At 30.9% G+C, this 25,421-nt stretch overlaps 1 protein-coding gene across 2 annotated transcripts in view; it reads left to right on the top strand.

Moving 5' to 3' along the window:
• The window catches only part of LOC107359111 (agrin), a 70,696-nt gene extending 46,572 nt beyond the window's left edge, over window positions 1–24,124 (top strand). The window contains exons 4-9 of one of the 2 annotated variants that reach the window (XM_015925561.3): window positions 4,129–4,341; window positions 8,350–9,288; window positions 14,294–14,407; window positions 14,937–15,095; window positions 17,969–18,112; window positions 23,268–24,124. In XM_015925561.3, the coding sequence (XP_015781047.3) occupies window positions 4,129–4,341; window positions 8,350–9,288; window positions 14,294–14,407; window positions 14,937–15,095; window positions 17,969–18,112; window positions 23,268–23,530 (1,832 nt within the window). In that variant the 3' untranslated portion in view covers window positions 23,531–24,124. Of the gene's footprint in view, window positions 1–4,128; window positions 4,342–8,349; window positions 9,289–14,293; window positions 14,408–14,936; window positions 15,096–17,968; window positions 18,113–22,320; window positions 22,568–22,658; window positions 22,789–23,267 lie in introns of those variants that run through there. The other variant, XR_016197719.1, reaches the window with a different exon arrangement.
• Window positions 24,125–25,421: the final 1,297 nt, after the last annotated feature.

Below are 25,421 nucleotides of genomic sequence, written 5' to 3'. Positions count from 1 at the left end.
ATATATTTCCCATGCATTATCACGTTAAGTTTAAGTCTCAATCTAATGCCATTTGGGCAGTTTTACTGACTCGAATTTCTTTGCACACAGGCCATGGCTCTGCAAATATAATCCTTTTGTAGCGTTGCGAAGTTTCTTGCCTTCTAAAGCAAAAAAACTGCAGATCAACTTTAACTCTAATTAGAAATTGCTTTTTATTGAAACGACAGTTTGAAACTTCGCATACTTTACCTGCAAACACAAAACAATTACATAATTAAAGAAACAAACTTTTTACATGAGTAGCAATCTACTTTTGCTTTACAACTTTCGATATTATTCGTTGTTCTTTCATGCTATTTTCGATAATTGGGAATCTCACTGGGGAACGAAAAAAATAAAGAAAACGATTCAATTCAAATACGAGATTTATTCAATTAGAAATTTTCAATGATATTGCGGCAAGATACTAAAAGATTGATCGGGATGGCATGGCGCAGCCATTTTAAACGATACTTTAACAGCGCTTAGACTCAGCCTTTTTGTTGTTGGTTTACTACAATCGTTTTAGATGGCTGAGGATTGGAGTTGCCTGAGTTGACTGGAGTGGGTTGAGAACTGGGTATGATTATGAAGCTGGGAGCCTGAGCAGGTTGTTTGACATCATTACTTTGACCACCGGGACCACCGGGGCCACCGGGACCGCCTGGGCCGCCTGGACCGCCTGGACCACCTGGACCACCTGAGCCATTTGGTCCTCCTGCCATAGCAGAACCAATCATAGCAATGATTGCCAGTAGAAAGATAGATGATACAATTTTAGTCAATTGCATTTTCATTTTTTGTTATGATGAGACTGATGATGACTTTGTAAATCACTAAATTACTTTTCAAACTTGAATCTTCAACTGATACATTTTCTCTAAACTACTCATACTTTTATACTTATTCGCATGTACAGATGTTCATACAGTTTGATCATTTAATTATTTAGAGTAAACATTACTATTGAATCAATGATTCATTGTCTCATGACTAAATAGTGACGAAGAAAAATTTATATAATTTATATTATTCACAACAGAACTCTTTGTATTTGAACAGTGAATAAATTATTTTTTTTGAATAAAATGACAAGTTTACAAAATCCAATGCATCATATGTTCATTTAACCTCCAAACAACCTCTAAAATTTTTTTAAAGAAAGACCCGATTCGACAATTTTCGAAATAGCAGCCATCATCTTGTTTTGACTCCACATTTTCAATTGTGTTCAATGTGTAGTTATACGATTTATGTGATGATGGCGGATATGTTCGAAAGTTGTATAAATATTTCTATTTTTGCATGATAAGTCATGTACCAGCTATAATTGGAAAGCATCAACTGGAAAGACTTGTTTTTTTAATTGCTGAATATGCCTGAAATTTGACATTTTTGTCATTGGACTAACGTTAAATAAACTTGCCATTGCATTACCACTTTGCAAATTTTACCGAAATTGGGTGATTGTTTGATCCCTAATGGAGCAAAAATTATACGAAAAATCATACAATTATCTTATTAATTTCCATGAAAGCTGCAGAATTCCTGAACTTTTACATAACTGTTTTGAAGCTAAAATAAGCGTTTAACATTGGTATAAATAGCTGAAATGTGAATCGTTGCTGGGCTGTTTTGAATCGACACAAGTTTAAAAATAGTGGTATTTCATGTGCAATGTCTCATCGTGCTTCTGCTCGTCATATTTAAATTCTGCGAGATTGATAAATAAATATTCATGTGCAATTACTATTTAATAAGGTAACGAATTGCGATACTGCTTTAGTTTAGAATTTGCGTTCAAAAATATTACTGAGTAGCTGAAAAGCACTGCTTAAAACCGTTCATAAAAACGCATTATGGGTTGTATCTTTGAACTCAGTATTCAAAATTGTACCAGATCTAGATCTTATCGATTTGATATCTACATTTTTTACCAAAGGGATCTACAAGGCGATTAGAAATGCCTCTCTTTATTCGATTTTCTATTTATGCAAATAAATAATTCAAGTTGGGTTAAAAACGGAAAATTTTTTGAATTATTTTACAAATTAGAAAATTTTTTGAATGCGATTTATTTGATACGGATCGAAATCAACGTTGATGCCTGAAACTGGCAAAAGGAATAAGGCTGTATAGTGAAGTATTTAAAAAAATACTTTGAGAAATGGTGATATTTTTCGAGTTATACTGCTTTAATGATGCATCAGCCAGACGACCCACGCGGTCCACTTGCACCTCCTGGACCTGCTGGACCTCCTGGACCTGTTAGACCGCCTGGGCCGGCTGGACCTCCTGGACCTGTTAGACCGTCGGAACCTGTTGGACCTGCTGGACCTCCTGGACCTGCTGGACCTCCTGGACCTGCTGGACCTCCTGGACCTGCTGGACCTCCTGGACCTGCTGGACCGCCTGGGCCTGCTGGACCTCCTGGACCTGCTTGACCGCCTGGGCCTGCCGATCGTGCTCGACTACCTAGCCTTGATGCATCATCTGGAGTCACAACATTGACTGGATCGACTGGAACGCCATGGCCATATAGACTGCTCGGAGCCCACGCTTCTTGTTGTCCCGTTGTACCACCATCATCGGTTATTACAATGTAATACGTAACAGAATCCGAGAGAGCAATGATTGTCATTAAAAAGACAAAGGATACATTTTGATTGAATAGCATTTTTACTTTTTATGATTTTGATGGGACTGAATTTTTTAATCACTAAATCATTTAACAAACTTTAACATCAACTGCCACTTTTTTTCTAAAATCACTCGACTCCTATGCTTACTCTCATGTTCAGATGTTTAAATAGATTGATCATTTCATGAGAAAATAAACTAATAAAACATTGTCTCATGATTAAATAGTCTAAAATGTAATTGCACTGCGCACGGCATTTCTAATTTTTTAAGCTTCAAATAGATATTCGATTGAATGCAGGAGGAGTTAACATACAAATTGCATATAAACAGCATTATAAGAATATAAAAGAAAATTTTTATCAAGTAACCAAGTAAAGTAGAGCCAGAAACTTGTTTGCTCGCAGGTAAAAATGAGAATACCCAATTGAAGATTGAACTCTGTGATTTTTTCATATGTCCCAATCATCGATTATCAACAAATTTATAAAATGCAGTTGCCAGAATCAACCTCAAAATCCGTCAGGAGAAAAAAAAGCTGATTTGAAAATTGAAATTATAAAACATGGAATGACAAAAAATCTTTTCAATTTTACATAAAACAAGAGTTTAGTTACGCTAATGGCTACGCTATCATACCATTTTTATAACATTATTCCAACTGACATTGGTAAAAGTTTTCCATTGGTTGACCACTTACTTATTCACTGTATTATTATAATAATATTTATCCGTTCCATGATTTTTCAATTTAGTATTTCAATTTCGACGGTCAATCAAATGTAGTTTGATAATACAAAGTTATTGAAAGTTATTGGTTGAAATTTTTGATTGAGCTTTCAAACATGAGCTTTCAAAGATTGCAGAACCATAAATGTACCCACTCACGTTTATTTAAGGTCACTCCTTGGTCCACATTTGACCTCCAAATTGCATTTAAGATCATTTTCTCAGTCTTTTGTAAATTGGTTGATGTTTTTTACAGGCTTAAAACTTACACCATGGGAAAGATGAACGAACTTTTCTCAAAGCGAATTGATCAACGGTATGGATGCATTCATACCCTTTGGATGCATCATAAACATTAAGATGCAGGTCTTTTTAAAGATATACTACACTACTAGACTGCATTGCTAATAAAGGTCTTGTTGTATTACGCATATGTATATAGCTGCGAAAATGGAGTTATCGGATATGGTATCGAGGGCTAACTCCATTTTCGCAGCTGTTTAATTATAAAGACCTTCTCAACTAAGAGCAAATATGTCCGTAAACGACCAAAATGTAAGATGTGTTCTTTTTGAACTGATCTTGACCAGCCAAATAAGTTTAAGAATAAAACAAAAATGATGAAACAGATATTTAGACATTAAATGTTTCTTGACATTAATTCAATTGAATTTTTCCCTCAACTCGACATATACATTGTATAACCTTTTCTCTTTTCATTTTGTACCACCTTCTTAGAAACGTGTTTGGACATGAATTGCATGCATTATTCTGTCTGTGAAATCGATCTGGAAACGAGTAAAGCCCATTGTGTCTGTCCAAAAGTTTGCATTCGTGATGATAGACCAGTTTGCGGTTCAAACGGTAAAACCTACGAAAGTGAATGCGAACTTCAAATGGCTTCATGTCACCTTCAAATTAACTTGACCGTAGCTCATCATGGTTCTTGTGGTAAGTTAACTCATTCAGAAAGTAATTTATCCTTTTAAATTTTACAAAATTTCATGATATATGACTGTTATTACAAAAAAATCATCATTCACATAATTTTCATCATATTTTCTAATCCTTACTTTTCCCACTATCATCTTTAGCCAGCCATGTTCATTGAGATAATTAGTTTGAGCGCTTTTCTTTTGACATTTATTCACATCCATTTTATCATTTTCCTTCATCAAACATAATCTGGAGCAGAAATAAGGTGAAATAAGATAAAGTCACAGTCATTAGGTATCAATGATTGATACAAACTGTAATAATGGATGAAAATTGTTGAATAATCAACATTTTTTAACAAAATCAATTATAATTATGGAAGGAAAACTTGATACTTTGAGTTTCTCAGTAAAACTTGGTAAGACTCATTAACTTGCTTATTACCTAAAGTGTTATCTATTCATTTGTTGCTGCTCCTCTCGCTTCAATCTATTTCACTATTCATTTGAACTTTTTTTTGAATTTATCAATATTGTCATGCTCATAGTAATTAACAATCAGACAAAGCTAATAGGCATCAAGTACATATGTATTTCCCACTGAAACGCTCATTATTTACATTATCATTGTTGGTAAAAGAAACTTTTTTATTCAATTTTTTATTCTTTGTTCATTATCTTTTCTCTCAATTATTGACATTTTTCGACTTCAGCACCTCAATGCAATGCTTTTCAAATGTTAATTGATCAAGTTTATAATATTGTGTGATAATCAATATTCAATTGTTTGGAGATTGAAAATTAAAATTTTGTTTACTCAAATGCAAATGATATTGCAATTTGAAATTACAGTCGATCAAACTTGACTTGAATGAGAATGGAAAAGAGCCGAAAAAAAAGTTAATTAAGTAATTCGACAGAGAAATTGGCTCAATAAAGATGATTATTATCATGTTGAATGAAAACTTCCTTGGAATTGTTGGCTTTAAAGAAAATCATTTGCCTTCTTATCGTCTTTTTATTCCCTTCATCATCATGATTATCTTTTTATCTTTATTGTCTTATAGTTGAGCTTTTTTTGCTTTTGCTTACCTTTTTAATGTAACAAAATGTTGAACAAATGAGCTACTTTTTTTATTTTGTAAAGACCAAAAAGTTTTGCTATAAAAAAAAGAGGAACGCATTAAGATGGAAGAGTAAAAAAAAGGATTCATTAAAAGTTCAATTGTTTTTGCCTTTGATGTTTTGAAACTGTTTGCTTCAAATTGAATGCTCATCAGTCTTTAATAATAGCCTTCGTCATCATCATAATCATCGGCATCATCGTTAGCATCATCATGGCTCTCATCAAAATCTTTCAATGTTTTTCTCGAAATTTACTTTTCTTTCTCTTCTCACATTTTGCTTTGTCTTTTATTTTCAAGTTAAACCAATTCTGACAAGATGATAATTCGAATGATAGTAAATGAAGATTCCTTTTCAAGGAGATTTCAAGTCAAAACTGAAGCTCATGTTACTCACTCTTCAGCAGGAGGTTAACATCTATTAAACTTCTTTGCCTTAAATCAACATTTTCTTTATCAAAATCATCTTCTTCATCATCTTCTCTTTTGTACTCTCATCTTCTTCTTCATCATTTCTTTTTCCTTGATCGGTAATCTTATAAATCTTATTACTCAGATCATCATCATCATCATTCACAACAACAGCAACAAGAATAAAAACATGGACATCAACATTATCACCAAGCAGAAACAACATCATTATTATCATTATTATCAAAGGCAGAAACATTTTGTTGTTCATAATGAATGTTTCTCATAATGAATCTAGAATTGGGTAAAAAGACGATTCTTTTTTATTCATATTTACTTTAACCATAATTCAAATAACTTGTTATCATCATGATAAATATCTTCTAGAATATTTATCAACTTATTTCGCATTGAAATGGTTACCTGTTATCCAACATTTTGTTATTTCAAACATTTATAGCTAATGCTTATTTTGGCTCTTTACTTCGACCATCTGAAAACTGACCTTTGACTCGACGATTTGAATTTACATTTGCAATATCGTAATCTTGGCAATCTAGTTAATTAGCAAGTATACTCCAGCTCAAAACTGTTGAGTACACAGAGCTGTTTTGAAGAGTCAAAACTGATTTCGTGTTCCGATAAAAATAAATGATCAACTTGCCACAAATTAGATCATACAACTGATAACAAGAAAGATTTTAAACGCGAGTAACTTCGCAACTAGAAGAGTTATAGACGCAGGAATTTTGAGAAATTTTTATCTTATGTTCAAGTATCAGGATTATTCAAATTTATTGTTTCTGGTCAGCATTTGAATGTAATTTTATGAAATCTGAAATTTTCATTGTCAATGATATCTTTTGGAAATTTTCACCGAAATTTCAATGCAAAAATATCTGTTGAGCTGAAAAGAAGTGATTATTCTTTAGTTTCATCAAGGGTACCCAAGAATAAGTGTCAATGAATTCAAATGTGAAAATAACGGCATTCATAATAACAAGGATAAACCAGAAAAAGCATTTGTAATTTTTCAATTTGATATGTTTTTCAACTCATTTTTTCATTTTGTTCGACTTTTTTTTTCATTTTCACTTATTTGCATTATTCTACCTAAAAATATGTGTAATTATTTGCTGATTCTAGTCGTCTCATTAAGTCCCTTAGTAACAAATGGAAATGCATAATAATTAATGCAAAACGTAAGCTTATTATGCTATGAAAACGGAAAAAACAATTGATGCTTGCACACCTTTGTGGAAGTTGGGAATCGTGTGATCAAACAGAGTCCCTCTCAAGGTTTCCTCGTGGTTGAAGAACACTAAATGTCAATAAAAGAGAGAAAACATTACTAAGCAAACTCGTGTTTAAATTAAAACACCTTTTTCAATTTTGCATAAAATTTAAATTGATTAGATAGACATACGATTGAATTGAATAAGATGACAAAAATAGGGAAAACCGTCTGATGATATTGCCTACATGATACAATTGACGACTTTTTCTGATTCGCTTAAAGGTCTAGAAAATCAAGTAATGGTAAATCGTTTGAAATACATGTATTTTATTGGTTCTCAATCAAGACTAGGTCAATACTAGGTCAGGCTGTTGCATAATAAAGTTTGACAAAACTGAACTTTCCATTTTGTCAGGTAACTACATGTAGTATAATAACAGCATCACAAAATGAAAATTTTGTTACTTGAAAGGGAAAATGACTGATTTTTATGATGCTTTCAGTTTTTCCAGGCTTATATTGTAGAGGATAAAACAAAATTAGACGCGTATTCTAGGTTGAGATTCGTCATTTATTTTATTGTAGCGTGTTTTAGCCGAGTTAGTAGCGCATTCCAGTCATTGAATAGTGTTATAAAAAATAATTTTACCAAAAAATGTACATTTGTAATTTAAAAGTACGAGATGATATAAAATGGACTCCGGATTTTTGTGCATTTCTACAGATATAAATCCGGGGCTCATTTTAAATCAGCTTGTATTATTTGGCATACTTCCTCTACTTGAAAACGCTTGAATGTTGTAAACGGTACATTTGCCAATCGTAGTCAGAATAAGTTTATAATTGTTTCTACTCTCGGAGATATAAGCCCCTGAAAATAATCTAGCAATTATGCACCTTACTTTGTTAGTCTTGAGCTTCCTTTCCATTGAGTGTGTCATTTTCATCAGTAAATTTTTCAAAATTTTATTTACTATCAATATTGCCATAATGTGTCTTCGTTGGATCAGCCTTTTGATCTAACAATTTTAACATTTTTGTTTTTAGCTGAAAATTAACTTTTTCTTGGTAAATGTATTAAATCTTTTCTAAAAAAAGAGCTCTCAAATATTCATAATAGAGACGAAAAAGTGAAGATTTTAGGTAACCCTGCTTCATGAATTTATAAATTACTTGATTAATATTTACAGATCAAGAGGTGAAACTTAAATTAATTTTTCTTTTCCTTTTCTATTTACTTTCTTTTTACAAGCACCCAATTTATGCAAAAATGTTGATTGCAAATTTGACAGCGAATGCCTAGAAGGTGAATGTGTTTGCAACTTCAATTGTGACTCTGAACCTGAGGAGTCAGTTTGTGCGGACGATGGACTCACCTATGCTAACCAATGTTCACTAAGGCGATCCTCTTGTCTAAAAGGTCGTAAATTAGTTTCCCTCTTCTTTGGTACCTGTGATGAGATGAAAATCCTAATGGAATCATCAAGTGATAATAAATTATTCAATTCTGCCGATGGTGCCAAAATAATAAACAATACAACGCCAACATTAAATACAAACGAGGTTGTGAATTTCACTCCAAATGGATACAATAAAAATGATAGCACAATTGAACCCAACAAATCTCAATTTAATCATCATTTGTCCAATATTTTGTTACCTCATAATCAATCATCCAATTCATTCCTTAATCACTCACAACATCATAAAAATCACCATAAACATCATCACCATCATCAACAGAAGTCTAACCATGATAACCTTAATCATCATTCTTCAACTTCCCATCATAACCAAGTGACCTTAACTTGTAATAATTTTGAATGCCTTTTTGGTGCTTCATGTTCATACAATTCATCAGGCTATCCACACTGTCAATGTTCCTTCCATTGTGACATTGAACCGTTCCAATCATCATCATCATCATCAGCTTCCTTCTCCTCCTCCTCATCAACCTACCTTGATCCATCTCTCACCGGATCTTCTGCTTTTGAAAGTGACAGGAAACTCATTTTTGTATCTTCCCTCCATGAATCTCTTTGTGGCTCGGATGGCCAATATTATGACAATGAATGTCAAATGAAAAGAGAATCCTGTAATCAGCAAAAGGATATATCAATTGTTGATGATAAAATTTGTGACCTTCAATCATCATCAGTCGATGCCAAAATTGCACTTGATAATTTCAATGGTGAGTAAAAAGTATTTATTAAAACAAAAAAAAGGAAAAACTAGAGACTCAAAAAACAAAAACTGAATAAAAATGAACTTGAAATTGAATGGAAAACTGGAAATTACAATTAATCATTTCATTCTCATATTATTTCAGTCGCAAAAAATCATTCATCATGATGACTCCGTTTATGATTTTAAAATTTTACTCAATTTAAATGTGAATTGTCTATTCTGCTTACACTTTTATACACTTTTCAATAGTTACCTGTTAACTGAATCTTTAGATGAACAGAAAAGAAAGAAAAAACAAAACCAAAAACTTTTTTCAGTTTTTGAGGCTGGGAATGGAGAGAAGCAGGAAAAATGAAAAGAGTAATTGAAATTATTTGTTCTGAATTAGGGAATGAAAAGAAAAAAATGTTATTCTAACAAGTTTTGCAAACCTTTTCTTACCTCGACTTTATTCAACAATAAGATGATGATAAATACGACGAGTATCATTATGAAAGTTGAGGTTATCTAGAATTGTGAATAAAGATTGTTAAATTATGGAATTTTTTGCTTTCAAAATGCATCTTCTATGGATATAAATAAAAGGTTGAATTACATGGGAATTGTTTTCATTTTTTCTGTTCACCTTGAAACGCTCTCTTCTCATCTTGAACGATCAAAAGCACTTGAACCAAATCAAATTTAATGCTTGAGGGTAAACATGTTTTCTTTTTTTTGTCCCTTTTCTTTCTCATTTCAAATAATATTCTTCAACACTTTTCATGGTGTTTTGTTTTTTCTCTTTTCCCTCACTTGCTCCTACACTCATCATCTCTATCATCTTCAACTTTGTATTTGTTCCTTTTGGCTCTGTTATTCTTTTCCATGCTCAACTTTATTTCCTGTTCATCAAATTTTTGTTCAACCTCATAACCAAAAACCTTTTACTCGACTAGATATAAAGTTAAACTTGAAATGTTCAAACCAGAAATGCACATATTCAATGAAACTCATAATATATTTAATTCATTTTTTATCTTCTTACTTTTCTTCTTCTTTTTCTCATCATTTTCAGTTGAACACCTTTTTCGTGTTCATCTTCAATCACGTTTTTTCTCTCTTATTCCTGGCTATCCATGACATTCATCTTTTACCTGTCAAACATTATTGACAATCTATTAAGATCTATCATTTGGATCAGACAATAAAGTTGAAAATAGTAATCGATGTTTCCTTGTCTTCATGATAATGTTATTGATGATGAATATTGAATTTTAGGTGAATGAAGGTAAAAAATCATTCAAAATTCAACAAGATTATGACTTTGCATGATCATGTGTAAATTTAGAATGCGATTGCGATGAAAAATACTTAAAAGTGCAAATTGAGTTCTGATATTTGCTTGTTTTTCAATTGCGTCTTTTCTATGAAAATATTCTATCATCCTTTTCTACTTGTCATACACGGGGGGCAATCAGAATCACTTTACTCTTTCCATTCAATCATTTCCATCAATAAGTGAAGTGGAAGTGAGTCCCTTTCGGAAGTGAGGTTCGAACTTTAAAGATACTAAATTCAAAAAGTATTTCACTGTAAAGTGATAGAACTGTATTCGTAAACGCGAAGGGGTTGCCATATTTGGGTATTTTGTTTTAATGATATGTTAATCATTTTTGAAGCAACGAGATTGCAAGACAGCGAGGTGAACCATAGCAACATGTTTGCATTTCTTAGCGGTATTGTTATACATGTTTGCGTGTGGGGAGAGTACAAAAAATGCAGTACAAATCAGTGGCCCACAAAAGCCGTTCTCTATTGATTCTATCAACAATACAAACCGATTGCACAAATATAGCTTTCAATAGAATCCAGCGTAAAAATGAAACGAGAATAGAATTAAAATCAGTGGGAGTAAATTAAATCATTTTTATTAATTATTTCGTAAAATTTTTAAATTCTGGATGAATTTGCTGATTAACAATCAGCTATTATTGTTAGAAACCATTGGAATGCACATGACAATGCCAGTCATAACCAATTGGTTTCCCAGTAATTTTATATCTACGATCTATTTATCATCGAACCAGCATTCAAGTCCTTTACATGGCGCTTGAGTCTGTGCTAAAACAGAGCCAAACATGACAATTAAAGACACTAAAAAGATAGAAGATACAGTTTTAATCAATTGCATTCTAACTTTTTAAACAGTTTTGAAAAGTTTTTAAAGATCACTGAATTACTATTTCGAATTTAATCTTCAACTGATTTAATTGCAAGCAAATCTATCTTCTTTTATACTACTTTTCAAAACACGAAACATTACTCAGCTTGGCTTGTTTATTAGCTTATGGATATCAGGTTATATTCAGTCATGATAATTGTAACAGTGTTACAGTATTTATTCAAGCAATGAATTATAATAGATTTTGAATTTACTTGAGGTAAGATGACAGGCACTCATTAAAGAGTCGAATGTGTAATAAATGAATAATGAATTAAATGAACTTTTCTGAGAGTTCAATAATAATGAAAAAATCTTTTGCAAAAAGTATTAATTAACTGAACGGTACATAAAACTCATATCTTTTCATCAACATGTGTTATAAAACGTTTAGCAAGCATCAATCCATCTGGAAAAGTCAGTATTTTTCAATATTAATATTTTCAGGTTTTTTACTAAAATTACTTTCAAGAACTTTTACATTGCTAAAAATAATTTTGTTTGGCTATATATTAGCTTGAATAAATCACTTTGAATCTACCTAATTAGATCAAATCAGGATTAGCATCAACCTTCACCATCAATATTCAGGATAATTGCCACTCTAACTACTTTTTACACTAATTTACACATTCAATTTAATTCAAAGCATTAGATAAAAATATGATAAGTATAATATTCAACTGAATCAATTCCAAATAAACTTAGGGTGTTTCCGATGAAAAATGGATCGAGTTATCTAGATCCAAAAAATCGATTCAGATCAATTTACATCGACATTTTTGGACTTAATTTGTTCTAAAAATGATCTAACGGCTGAAAAAACATTCACAGGTCAAAAAAAGTCACCGGAAGTGGATCCAATTAACATTTCAACGGAAAAATCCATTGTAACGTCACTGTGACGTCACAAAACGTCACAATTTATTGACAATGAATCGGATTCAATCTCAATAAATTTTTCATCGGAAACACCTTTAATTGAATAGAAAGATGAAGAAAATGGATGCATAATTGATAGCAATATCACTGATATCAAAAAGTTATTCAAGATACAAAATTTGAGATGTGGGTCACTGGTTAATGTGACAAGTGAATATTTTGACCAATTTCGGTTACTTTACAGCTATAAAGTTGACGAGTGGAGAGAGATAAATGTTAATAAATTTTTCATCAGCCAAGTCAGGTATGAATAATTTATCGACTCTTGACAAGCACCTCAACCAGATTAAATAAAAATGAAAAACTAGATCGGCATTGGAGACAGCAAAGTAAAAAGAAATGATGATCAAGATGGAAATAAGAATAACTCAAATATTTCAATGTTTTAAAGAAAAATGCACGCACCATGAAGTAATAAAGTTAGACTGTCAATTCCAACATTAGATTTTAACACAAAAATTATCGATTGATTATGTAATGATATTACATCAACAATAAAATATTTTCACACATCAAGTTGTCTAACACTAGTTTGCTCGAAAATCCATGTTCACCAAAAGACTGATTTCATTTGGGAATAAAACAGTTTAACAGGGAATGAATTATTATCGCCTATTGGCTTTATTAATCGAGTTATAATTCAACTCCACCTTATCAGGTAAAGATAATTGTAACGAAATTAGAAAATATTTGTTAAGGAGCGATTTGGCCAAAGTTGATCAGAAAAGGAAGAAAGTAAAGTTGGTCAAAAATTATTACTCTCAATTGGCTTCTTTCCACCATCAAACTCTATTGTCTGTAGGTCTATGGTTGATGTTAGTGATGAGAGTTTCGTTGATCAAGTGAAGGGAAAGGCTGATGTTTATATATCTGTAAAGTATTAAGTGGAATAACAAAAGGATTAAAAGATGAGTTTATAAGAGATATTAACATTATCCAATTAGAAGATAAAGGATAAAATAAGAGATTGAAACGTTGATCATGAGATAAATATATTTTATGATTATCTAGATGATGTTGATGAGAGTAATAAATGTTGAAATGAATGGAAAGATGGGAAAGGTGAAATATTGTTGAAACGAAAAGAGAATTGATTGAAAGCTTAAATGAACTTTACAGAGTAACAAAACGATGCTCGCACTAATGGCAATCAAACGGTGGTCAGTGAATGGGAAAAGTAGAAAAAAAGTTAACCGAAGTTCATTTGATTGATTTGTAAAATTGCTTCAGTTCTCTGCTTGAACTTTATCTCAACCTGAAATTCATTTGTTATCATATTAGCAGTTATGCTTTTGTTTCCCTTGGTTATACTTTTCCACCTTTCAATCTTTGACTTTATCCATTATTTGTAACAATTGAATCAATTATTGATTCAAAAATCATACAAATTATGATGCAAGGAATAATTCAATTGTTAGTCTGGCTTGCAATTTAATCAAATACGTTTAAAGGTTGGTTAATTGAGTTATCGGCCTTTCAACTCTACGAGTTTGGGCCTTGAAAGTTTGAATGATTTACGATGAATGTTTTTCGACCATGTTTCTGTTTCAATCTATTTCTGTGCATTTCTCTGAAGAGATTTCGGAAATTTAGAGAGCATGATTTGTTAGTAAACAAGAAGTTAATATTTCAAGAAATTATATCAATTGAGTAAGCAGCGGTGGTGGTTCTTTGCCGTAAAAATGAAATACTGTTGCAAAGTTTGACAAATGTTTACCATGACCAACTAGTGTTAATCATGAAATGATAATAGAAATGAAATGATCAATTAAAGTTGAAGTCATTCTTAAACTGACCTTTGTTTTTTGTCTCACCTTTTCCTATCTTCTTATGTCAAACTCTATTAATGCTGTTAAACAATTGGCAGAATCATTGAATAATGAAGTGAACCATGATGTTCCAATGTGCATCAAAAGTGAATTTGGCTGTTGCCTCGATGGTTCAACTCAAGCTCTTGGTCTCAATTATCTCGGTTGTCCAGGTAAGTCTAACCTTGTTTCTTGTCTATTCACTTGTTTATAATTTTCATTATATTCACTCAGTTTGACTACTATAAATTGAGCCCAGAAACAAACTGATATTTATTAAATAGCGATATAAAATATTAATGAAATACAGAACGTAACCACGGAGATTGTAAAAAAGAAAGTTTCCTTTCATTTTTAGGGTAAACAGTTTTTGCCATCAGAAAAGTTAAACCTTGCCTTAAGGTATACTGTGAATGATAATGAAATGAAGAGGCAAAAATTGCTGGAAATGAACCAAGAGTAAAGTTAAATGGAAATGCTGGTAATAATGAAAACAATATTTTCATTGACTTTAATTTTAATCTCTTATGAGTTAATCGTTGGCTTGAAACAAGAAACAGAAAAAAAACATTTCACAGCAAAGTTATAATCGAGCAATAAATTTTTGAAAAATCCAATTTTTATACCAAATAATGCAATATTGTTGAGCATTTGACATTTTTAATTAAATTACTTATTTGATATTTGCATTCTTTGCTTTAGAGCGCTGTTTTTGCAACCGCAGAGGATCGATTGGATCCAATTGTGATCCCATTACAAGACAATGTTCATGCAAACCAGGAATTGGTGGCCTTAAATGTAATCGATGTGAAGCTGACTTTTGGGGACTTCATATGGCTAAAGGTCAAGATGGATGTTTATGTAAGTACACAGTGTTTGTTGACACAACTGTCATCCTTGTTATTCAAATGCTACTTCAAATTTGGGTTGAGTTGGGTTAGATTATTAGTTTAGATGAGTCTGGTTAAAAAATGAATGACACGATAGCTTAAGCTTTATTGTTTGGGTTTACAGCAGGTTGATTTGAAACAATGGCAAGATTGACATTTTGATAATCTTTATCTATTTTAAATTGCAAATGAAAATCACCAGGAAAACTGGTGATCACTGGAATTCAACTCATCTTTTCAAACAAAAGGGGAAAAAATTTTAATTCAAAGCTAACATTATAACTACTTCTTTACAAAGGTCAAACTTGACAAAATCAACTTTAGATGTTGGAGTGATCTTTACTTTGACTTTCATTTCAATACAATTATTGATCTTAACAATAATAACTTGATGATGTTTATATACCCATATCTGTACTCACACTTGAAATATCTTGTAATGAATAGTGATAATGATTAATAGTCGATAGACTTTGGATCAAATTTTCATTCAAACTCAATAAAGTCAAGTTATCCAAGTCAACATCATTTTGATAAATGATTTTTAGTTTATCGAGTGATTGTCTGTTAATAAATAACGATCAATGAATCTTTTAATCTAGAAAAATGGATTCTTTCGAGTTGCATTTCATGTTGAATTTCAACCTTCTCAATGTTCATAGTTGCACAGGTTTAACAAATAATTCAATAGGAAAACGGTAGTAAAGCATGTCATCGAACAGCTAAAGAAACATGACTTCAAACGAAATGTCAACTTGTTTAGCAAATATTGTAAGTGACGCATCGAAAGCAAACTTCAGTGAAATTTCAACTCGAGGAGTAAAAATGAATCATTTTATTTTCTCGAACCATTTTCAATATCTTAGCGCATTTCAACACTTTTGCATGATGATTCTTTAAACAATATTTGGTATAATTTCAGGCACAATTTTCGCATATTACAGCATAATTTGAAGAAGTTCAGCTTCATTGCTTGAAAAATGACTACAAATTAACATTCGATTTTATTAAAACCCACAAAGTCCATTTAAGCTTATCCAAACATTTTTCACTTTTGCTTTTCTGGTAACTTTATTATTGCTCATTAGCATCATTTGTATCACCTTCATCATCATTATCATTATTATTATCACCACCATCCCAACCTCATGTATTTCATCATGTATTCTTGTACAAGATAGTTTTTGCTTTTATAAAATGTTCATCTTTTTGTTTGCATCACTTGTTTTTATTGACTCTGTTATTATGTACAAGGGTTGTAACCCACAAACTGTTACTTGTTGGTTTAATAATATTCATTACTCAGCATTACCTTTTCTTTTATATTTATCTTTCTTCTTCTTCTTCATTATCATCTTGTTCATTTTCTGTTCTGTTGAAAAAAGATTATTCCTTCAGTTGAAACGGAAGTTGAGTTCTTTTCACCACTCACCAGTTAATAGTAATGTTTCCCAAAGAAACAAGATAGTAAATCATGAAACAGTTAAGAGAATTAAAAACATGGAAGATAAAAGTATCCGGATTTCCTTTATAATTTAACATTTTAACTTGGTTGACTTGTACAGAGAAATGGTTTCCATTTTTTTTGCTCTTCATTCCAAATCAGATTTAATCTGATGAAGTAATAACATGAGCAAGGTACAAGATAAAAAATCTTGACTCGAGAAAAAAACAGAAACACTCGCAGTTATACAAAAATTTAAGAGGAAAAAAGTGGAAAACATTTTCATCAGAATAATCAACTTACATGGAAAGAAAAGTTTTGACAGAAAAAAAGAAAGATTTAAATGAATTGCTTGGAGAGCAAGTAAAAAGGTGGAAAAACCTACAGATTTCATGAAAAATTTCATGGAAATGAATCAAAATTTCCAGCTAATTGGATAACTCTGTATTCAGTCATGTTAAGAGTATTAACTCGAGCCTTCCGTTTCCACCCACAACTTGTAAACCTTTCAAGTTAAAAGCCTGATATTGAATCTGAAAATAATCAATTCTTTCTAATCCAAGAAATCTACAGATGATTCTGAATAATTCTGTAAAGGAAATTTTCTCGATAATGAAGTATACAGCATTAGAGTATTTGATAAGAAGAGTTAGAAGACGAGAAAAAAATGTTGACCAAATATGTTTAGTCTTGTGTTCGTCTCAAGATCAACCTGTTTAACCAACAATCAAATCACCAGACTTATCATAAAGTCAAAATTGCTCTTTACCAGTCAACGAAAATCTCTTTTTTGCTCTTTTATTCTCACCAATTTCAACTTATCCTTTCCAAATTGAATTGACTGAATAATCTTCGACTCTAATTGGATAAAAGTCCTAAAACTCATCAGAAGGTATCAAAAATTCAGTTTACCAACACGACTATTTAGCAAGACTAAAAGATGAACATTTGCCTTTCTTTTCCATTGACTTTTCAATCAACTTTTCCTTGCCTATTCTTGTTCACTCAACTTGTAATCAATTTCATTTCCTTAATAGTTATGTTTCTCTTTTTATTATTATTACAGAATCTAATCTTAATAACATTGAAAGTTGACAATTCACACAGTTGAAACAATCAACAGTAAAACCTTTAATTTCCTTCCCAGTATAAATACGAGAAACAATAATAATAACAATACAAAGCAAAATATTTGACTTCATTTGTAGTTCATTTCATCACCTTTTCTTGGTTCAATTTAATTTAACCATTTGAACCAAAAAATTTCAAAATAACATTTCAATGAAATACAAAAAAAAGAAGAAAAATTCTCTTAAATTGAGACAATTGTTTTTCCATGTAATAAACTTTGAAAGGTTGAATCAATTATTTGTAACTTTTTTGCTTTTCTCATTTTACAGCTTGTAATTGCAATAAGTTTGGTTCTGTTCGAAGTGATTGTGAACAAACGACGGGAAAATGTGTTTGCATTCCTGGCATTAAAGGAATTAAATGTGATATTTGTCCACTTGGAACCATTCTTGGACTTCATGGATGTACTCATGGTCAGTATTTATCTTCATTTGTCTTCATTTGTCTTTCAATATCAGTTGCCAAGTTTCATTTGGAAAACAAGTGAAAACCAGGAAAAAATATAAATGATAATTAATAAAGTAAAGAGAAAAATCGAGTTTTCCATTGTGATTTTCCGTTTCATCTCAAACAAGAATCACAAGTTTCAAAGTTACTTTCACTTTGTCACAATAATATTAACAACTACAAATGTAAACCAAATCGATACTGATGATGATAACTCAATGATTAGGATTCACATCACGTTCAATTGTTCAGTTTCATTGGAGCTTTTTGCTTCTTCTGTTTTATTGCCACCATTTCCCATGAAACAATGAAAATTGAACGAGAATCGCAAAAGTAAAGTTTACCCAGAAACAGTTTCCGCCAATCATTGAATTAGCCCAAAATGGATTGATTCAGGGTGAAGACTTCAAAGAACAGAACAACTTTTTTTGTCATTTTTTTTGCTTGGCAAGGTTCAATGAGCAAATTTGCATTCTTAATTGAAACATAATTAACTTTTGCAGGTATCATTATTAATGAAAAGTAATCCATCAAGTATTAAAGTCTAAAGGCAAGATTAAGATGCTGAAAGGTCTTGATTAAGTTTGGGCCAAAATATTTGGAAAATTGATTAGTTTAATTTACCATTTACGTTTCACTTGAAAAACAACTCTTGAGGCTTTAGTTTATCCAATGATTTAAATGTTATCATGAAGGAGCATGTTGCAAACATGGGATTGAAATTCATTATTCATACATTTCTGTTTTGAGATTGTGTTTTAAGAAAAACATTTGAATATTGAATGTTTAGTTTCACTTTTAAAATTGAAATTGTTGCCTTTTTTGTTACCTTTAGACGAAAGATAAAATGTGTAAAGTTCAAGAGTTGAAATTCAATGAGCCAAGTTAATCTCATTTGATAGATTAGATTAGTTGAAATGGGAGAAACCAAAAGCTTTTCAGATTGAAACATTGTGTTCAATTTGTATCATTATAAACTACAAAACTACTATATTTGGTGACTTTCAACTTTTCAATTGAATTTCATTTCGTTTTTGGAAAAGCTAATTTTGTTTCTTTTTTTCTGTTGTGAAATGAAAATTTCAATTATTCATCTTCACTCAACTTTCAGCTTCAAATCATGCTAATAATCTTCACCTTTTCGTGTTTTGCTTTTTTTGATTTGATGATGTTTTGACATTCATTTGGAGTAACCTGAGTAAAGACTTGACAACTCACAACTGAACCATGAAATTTAATGAAACAATCATATTTGATTCCAAATCGAGCAATATTCACGCTATTCCATGAACAATCACAATAATTTTTGATTCACACCTAAAATCCTTTCTTGTGGATGATGAAAATGACAAAACATGACGATTTAAACCAATGGGACAGATTGATTTAAGGATCAAATGAAAGTGTAGAGGTCTTGGGTTCAAATCTTGGTGACTTTTTATTCGATTATGATACATTATGTATATTAAGAAATTTGAATTACAACTAATATACCAAACAGGAGGGAAATAACCTGGTACGAAGGAGTCAGATCAATTTGAAAGTGGGTTGAATGAAAGGTCAATGTCAGAAAACTTATAAAAACAGCATGGAGAAAATGGATCTGACAAAAATTTCAATCACGAATGGCAAAATAGTTGTTAAAATCGCAGTTTTGATAATTTTTTCGTTTATACTTTTTTAGTCATACATGATGATGAGAAATCTCAATCCGGTTTGTTTCTACGACTTTACGTAGGTCAGCAGAATCAGCTCTCATTACCTTGTACAACAAAATAAAGACAAGTATCGAAATCACAGATATTGAGGATCCATCACAAAAATAGCCATGGCGCAACAAATATTCAATTTGCAAAGTAATAATGATGAAATTTATTGTTCATTTCTCGTGAAAAAGCCTGGTATAAAAGTTAAGACTACGATCTTTAGTATCATGCTATGTGCTTTTCTTATTCAATCTTTTCCTCTTATCATTATCACCATTGAAAATATTTTGACCTAAATTTCTTATCAGCTTCTTTCTTTATTTGAAAAGAGATAATTTAGACTGATGTTTAGCTAATACTAAAATGAAAAGGCAAACCTTTTCGCATGATGCTTTTCAATTGCGTTGATTCAAGAGTTCGTCTTATTTTGTATAATTTGCTTGCTTTGAATTGCAAAATTTGATTCAACTAATTTTATTGTACTAGTTTCATCTGTAACCATTTGTATTTGCTTAATCATTTTGTCAGTCTTTTCCTTGCAAACTAATCTATGATATTGAATAAATCAAAGCACTATTCTTACCTTCATTTTCATGTCCCAATCACGAGAATGTTCATGTTAATGTTTAAAGATATTCTCATGTTTTATTTTTATCTGGTTCGTTGATTCACTCAATTCACTTTATTCTTTCTCTTTCTTTCTTCTTTTTCCCTGTGTTCCATGATTTCTCTTGCTTTCCTTGGTAGTACAACATCAATGAACACTTTATCCAATGAAATTGATTTACCGTAATAGCAACATTTATAAGTGAAAAAAAGGGAAGAAACGAAAGCTTAAACAGATGATTTTGATTGTAAAGAGTAAAGATGATTCAAAGATGATAAACATCGGAACAAAGAAGGTTAAGAAGAATGAGAGTAAGAAAATGAGATAAAGATGGTGATGAAGATAAATCAAAGGGATATTCTGGTTCAATTGAAGGCTCAACAGTGTTGCTGGGTCAATTTGTTTCAACAATTTTGTGATTTGCTTTTCAATTGTTCAAAAATTGTAATTTTATTTACGACCATTCAATGGATTGTTCAAGCAAGGCGAAAAAGTAAAATGCATTTTGTCTTCAATTTTTTTACTTTTACTCAAATAGAGTTGAGTAAATATTGAGATTTGTCCAATCAACCAAAACTGAAACATTTTCTTTCTTTTTTTCCATTTTCTTTATTCCTTTTTTACTCCATCTTCAACCTTGAAGAATGATAATGTTCAATTGAAAGATGCATATCATGATAAACAGATTGTTCAAAGTAAAGCTAATAAGGGTTGTTGTTCTTGTATGTGTGTGTGTGTGTGAAAATGCAAATTTACAAAAAAAGATCAAAATGTAAAACTAATCTAGTCAAGTACTTTGAGGCTCTGTTTTGTTATCAATATGCAGTTAAAATTTTACAGGGAATCATTTGACTCAAAGTTTTATTTGAACAAACTTTATTGACTTTAAACGTGAAGGTTAAAGATAGTTGATAAGACTTGTTAATCTCAATTCTAATGACTAAAATTAATTAATCATTTATGTTTGAATCAGCATTGAGCTTTTTTGCTACCTTGACTTGAATTTAGTAACTTGTAACTTCTTGACTTCTGAAATAATAAATTCGCTGATTGATAATCAAAGACTAGCTGAACTAGTTTGATAATTTTAGCAAAAACAATTAACTATAATTAACAGCATCCAGGATCTGAACACTAATGGTTCTACCATTATGGTAGTATTGACTAACCATTTTTGTTTTCATATAACGGTAAGGTTCTGTAAGGTATTTGAATCTCTTCATAATGAATATAATCTGTTGAATTAGATTTTGTTTTTGATCTTTAGGCCAAATTTTGTGAGGAAAAAATCACAACTTTATTATTGTTAATTGGAAATAATGTTGAAAATAAAATTGTGCTGTTATTTCATATACAAATACTGTTGAAGCAGAAAAATGGATAAAAAAGCTTTTAGCTAATAATGAAGGTTGCTGGATGGTAATGGAATTAATTAATGTAACATTATATCTAAATTAAATTATGTAAAAATGTAATTTATCTGTTTTAACAGATCACTCAGTAGCATAATGCAATAGATAGATACAAAGAGATACACAATAACAATGTTCAGGGTGAAAAAATAGGTGATCCACTCTAATCAAGCTAATTCTGAATAGTAATTTACGTTTACTTTTAATCAATAAAATCTTGTTTTTTCACTTTCAACCTTGCCTGGTGCAAATGGTTTAAAAGTGATTAATACATTCAACCATTTTAAGTAAAAATAAGAGATTATTAAAACATGTAAGACTGAAACAGGTAAAGATTGAAGTGAATATTATTATAAAATTCAAATAAAATTCAAAGGCAATGGAAATGTTGATAATTAAAAAGGAGCGCTTGTTTAAACTCTTTCTATATTTGCTGCTTCATCATCATGTGCCAGTTACCATATTGGTTAATATTGTTTTATGATAAAACTATTATCCTTTGGGTGAAATTGGATTTTATTTGAAATCAACTTTGATTTTCAATGTTTATTTATTGCTTAAATTAACAAGTCAAATGGGCCAGTTTTTTCTCATTACAAGTGTAATTTTAGATTCTACTTTTCATCAATTGCCATGATTATCATCAACGACAACGCCATCAGTTGCTAATGAAATTTATTGTACAAGTGTTGAAGTGTAAGAGCAAGTTTCTCTTTCCTTTTGTTTTTTATTTTCTTGCCACTTTATTTGGTTAATTTAATTCCCAATGAATTCAATTCAATTTTAGGATGAACAACATTTGTGATTCAGGAAATTGTTTGATTAACCCAAAGAGAGGAAAAGAGATTTTCTTTGCATCTTCACCCTGATTATTCATTTCCTTTCTTTTTTGTCCTTCTCTGCCAACCTGTTTTTGGGTAAGCTTTTATTTAGACTTGTTTACTCTGTTAAACATGATTATAATCATTTTAATAATAACCAATTTTATTAACAATTTGTATTTGATTAGAAGTGTCGAGCAAACTCTCTAAAATGCAAATTACTATTGACTTTTTCAGACAGAATAAATTTCATCGTCAGTTGTCACTTTTGTTGAGTTTTGGGTTCATTTGATCAGCATCTTCTTTAAATGAAAATTGTTTAATTGAATGTCAGGGCCTCTTTTAATCATCCAATTTAACCATATAATGTATTAATAGTTGTGAAGGATGAATTTTTTATTGCGATATTCAATCCAAGTTATGAATACTTGATACGGTGACTATGGTCAACCTTTTTGTCTACAACTTGCACATTTGACTGGTAGATCTTGGTCTCTGATACTAGACATTATGTTTAATTATTAATTATCAATTGTGATTTGACTCTAACTTTTGTTTGCTTTTCCTCTTAACAGGTTCAATTGCTTTCCCTCGTAATGGTTCTTGCCATGATATCCAATGTTTCCATGGAGCAGTTTGTGTTCAAAATGGTAACATAGCCCAATGTATCTGTGATATTAATTGTCAAAACAATTCAACTGATGTCTCCAATTCCTCGATGGATTATTCAATCGTCTGTGGTTCTGATTCCAATACATATCAATCTGAATGCCAAATGTTAAGAGCCTCTTGTCTTCATCAAACGGATATTGTAATTCTTCATAAAGGTCCTTGTTGAATGGCAACTGCAAGTACAGAAGGAAATGGAAAATTCAGGCAAATAATTTTTGGCTTCTGGTTTCAAAGGCAATTCATTGGTGAATCATTATTTACCTGGTTGTGTATAAAAAAGGAAAGGGGAAATTCATCAGTCTTTGTTTGTGTTGACACTTTACTTTTCTTCCTTAATTATTCTCTCCATCAAAATCAATGGAATCAACAGAGTAAATTGTCGCTTTATACTAAGTGTGTGTGACATTTCATTTCTTCTATTGTCGTTTGCTTTTCGTTTTTTGCCCTGCATTACACCAAAAAACTCACCCTTAATTACAAATCAAACAATTTCTCTAATTACTGTCATCACTATCACAATCATCATCATCTGCATCAACTTCATACAGACATCATTGCCATCATTGTTTCATCTTTGACTAATCAATTGATAATGTACATTAATTGTCCTTTCATTAACTCATTACAGAGATCACTATAAATCTCATTTGTATTTTCTTTCTCTTCACTTTCTATTGATATTATATGATAATATGTACTTCTTTTTTGCAATGACAATATGTTATGATATAATAATGTATTAAAAGCTTGATATTGATCATCTGTGTTATTCGTTTACTCACATTCATTTTATGTGCTATGATAATTGAAACGCAAATGGACGTAAAATGGCCATTCCGTGGCTGCACAAATTTTAATTTGTTATTAGTTAATTTATTGGTGTTTGTTTTATTATTTATTACAGTTTTTGGTCTAAATGAGAAATTGTAAAAAAATTACTTTCGAGCTAAGATTAGGGACTTTGTAAGCTTGTATGGCAACAAAAATTGAGCCTAATAGTGTTATTACATTGTATATTATGTATTTGTGTCTGTTTCTGAAAAGATCAGTTTGATTTTCGGTTAAACCTGGCGCTTGGAGTGATCGTAAGAGTTAGAGAGTTGAAACGCATTAGACGATAAAAATTGTAGTCAAACATCAATTATTGGACACTATTTTGCAATTTATAGACAGTTCTCTTGATTCGTGCCACTAGCCATCCGGGCCCCAAAAAGTTTGAGCTTCAATATTTCGAAAGTTAGCTGAAATTTTCTTATGTATTTAGTCTTATTATGCTATAGCCCATAATAAAATCTAATGTTTGGTCAAGAACGATGTTTGTAGATGATGCCAATCCCGCAATATTGATACTCAAAGATTTTAGGTCAACGGCCAATAAACTGAGAATCATTTATGCGTTTCAACAATTTTCATCGACAAATGATAAATTTCAGTTCGCTAACTCTTATGGTAACAGAAAGCAGTTGGCTTAACTAAAGATCGAAGTTATCCTTTTATAATAACTGAAACAGAGTTTTATTTCACAAAAAGTGTATTTACCGGTTAGTCATCAAAAGTCGTATCAGCTAAATGTTTTTCATGAGAAATTGTAATCTACAGAAATCACAAAGTATCTCAAAAATTAATTTACGTTGACCATGTCCTGAAAATGTAAATGTTACCATTGAAATAAACACTCAAACGAATTTTAAATTTTAACATTGACATTAAATAATCAATTATTACTCAGATTTTTGTTTGTTCACATGACTGCTAGCTTCTGTTATCGGAATTTGCTATAAAGCCGTGAAGAAATAAATTAAAAGGCAATTTTCAAAATGGCTAAGCTGAGTTAAAATCTTCACTGCGTTTCACTACGCGTCGTTGATCATAAATTGATTAGTTTGAATAAAATAAGAATGCAAACCGATCGCATACAAAACTTTTCAATTTAACGAAGCATATAAAATGAAGAGCAAAACAGATAAATTTGCCTTTTGCAATTTGGCTAAATAAAATCAACTTTATTGAATAAATTTGTATAATTTTTTAAATTCTGCAACAATGCTTTTGATTAT

Source organism: Tetranychus urticae, chromosome 1, assembly GCF_039701765.1.
Source record: "Tetranychus urticae isolate SD_2017Ah chromosome 1, NJAU_TeUrti_SD_1.0, whole genome shotgun sequence".
In the NCBI taxonomy this organism is placed as follows: Eukaryota; Metazoa; Arthropoda; class Arachnida; order Trombidiformes; family Tetranychidae; genus Tetranychus; species Tetranychus urticae.
Note: the sequence above shows the minus strand (reverse complement) of the source record. Positions and strands in the feature narration are given on the sequence as shown.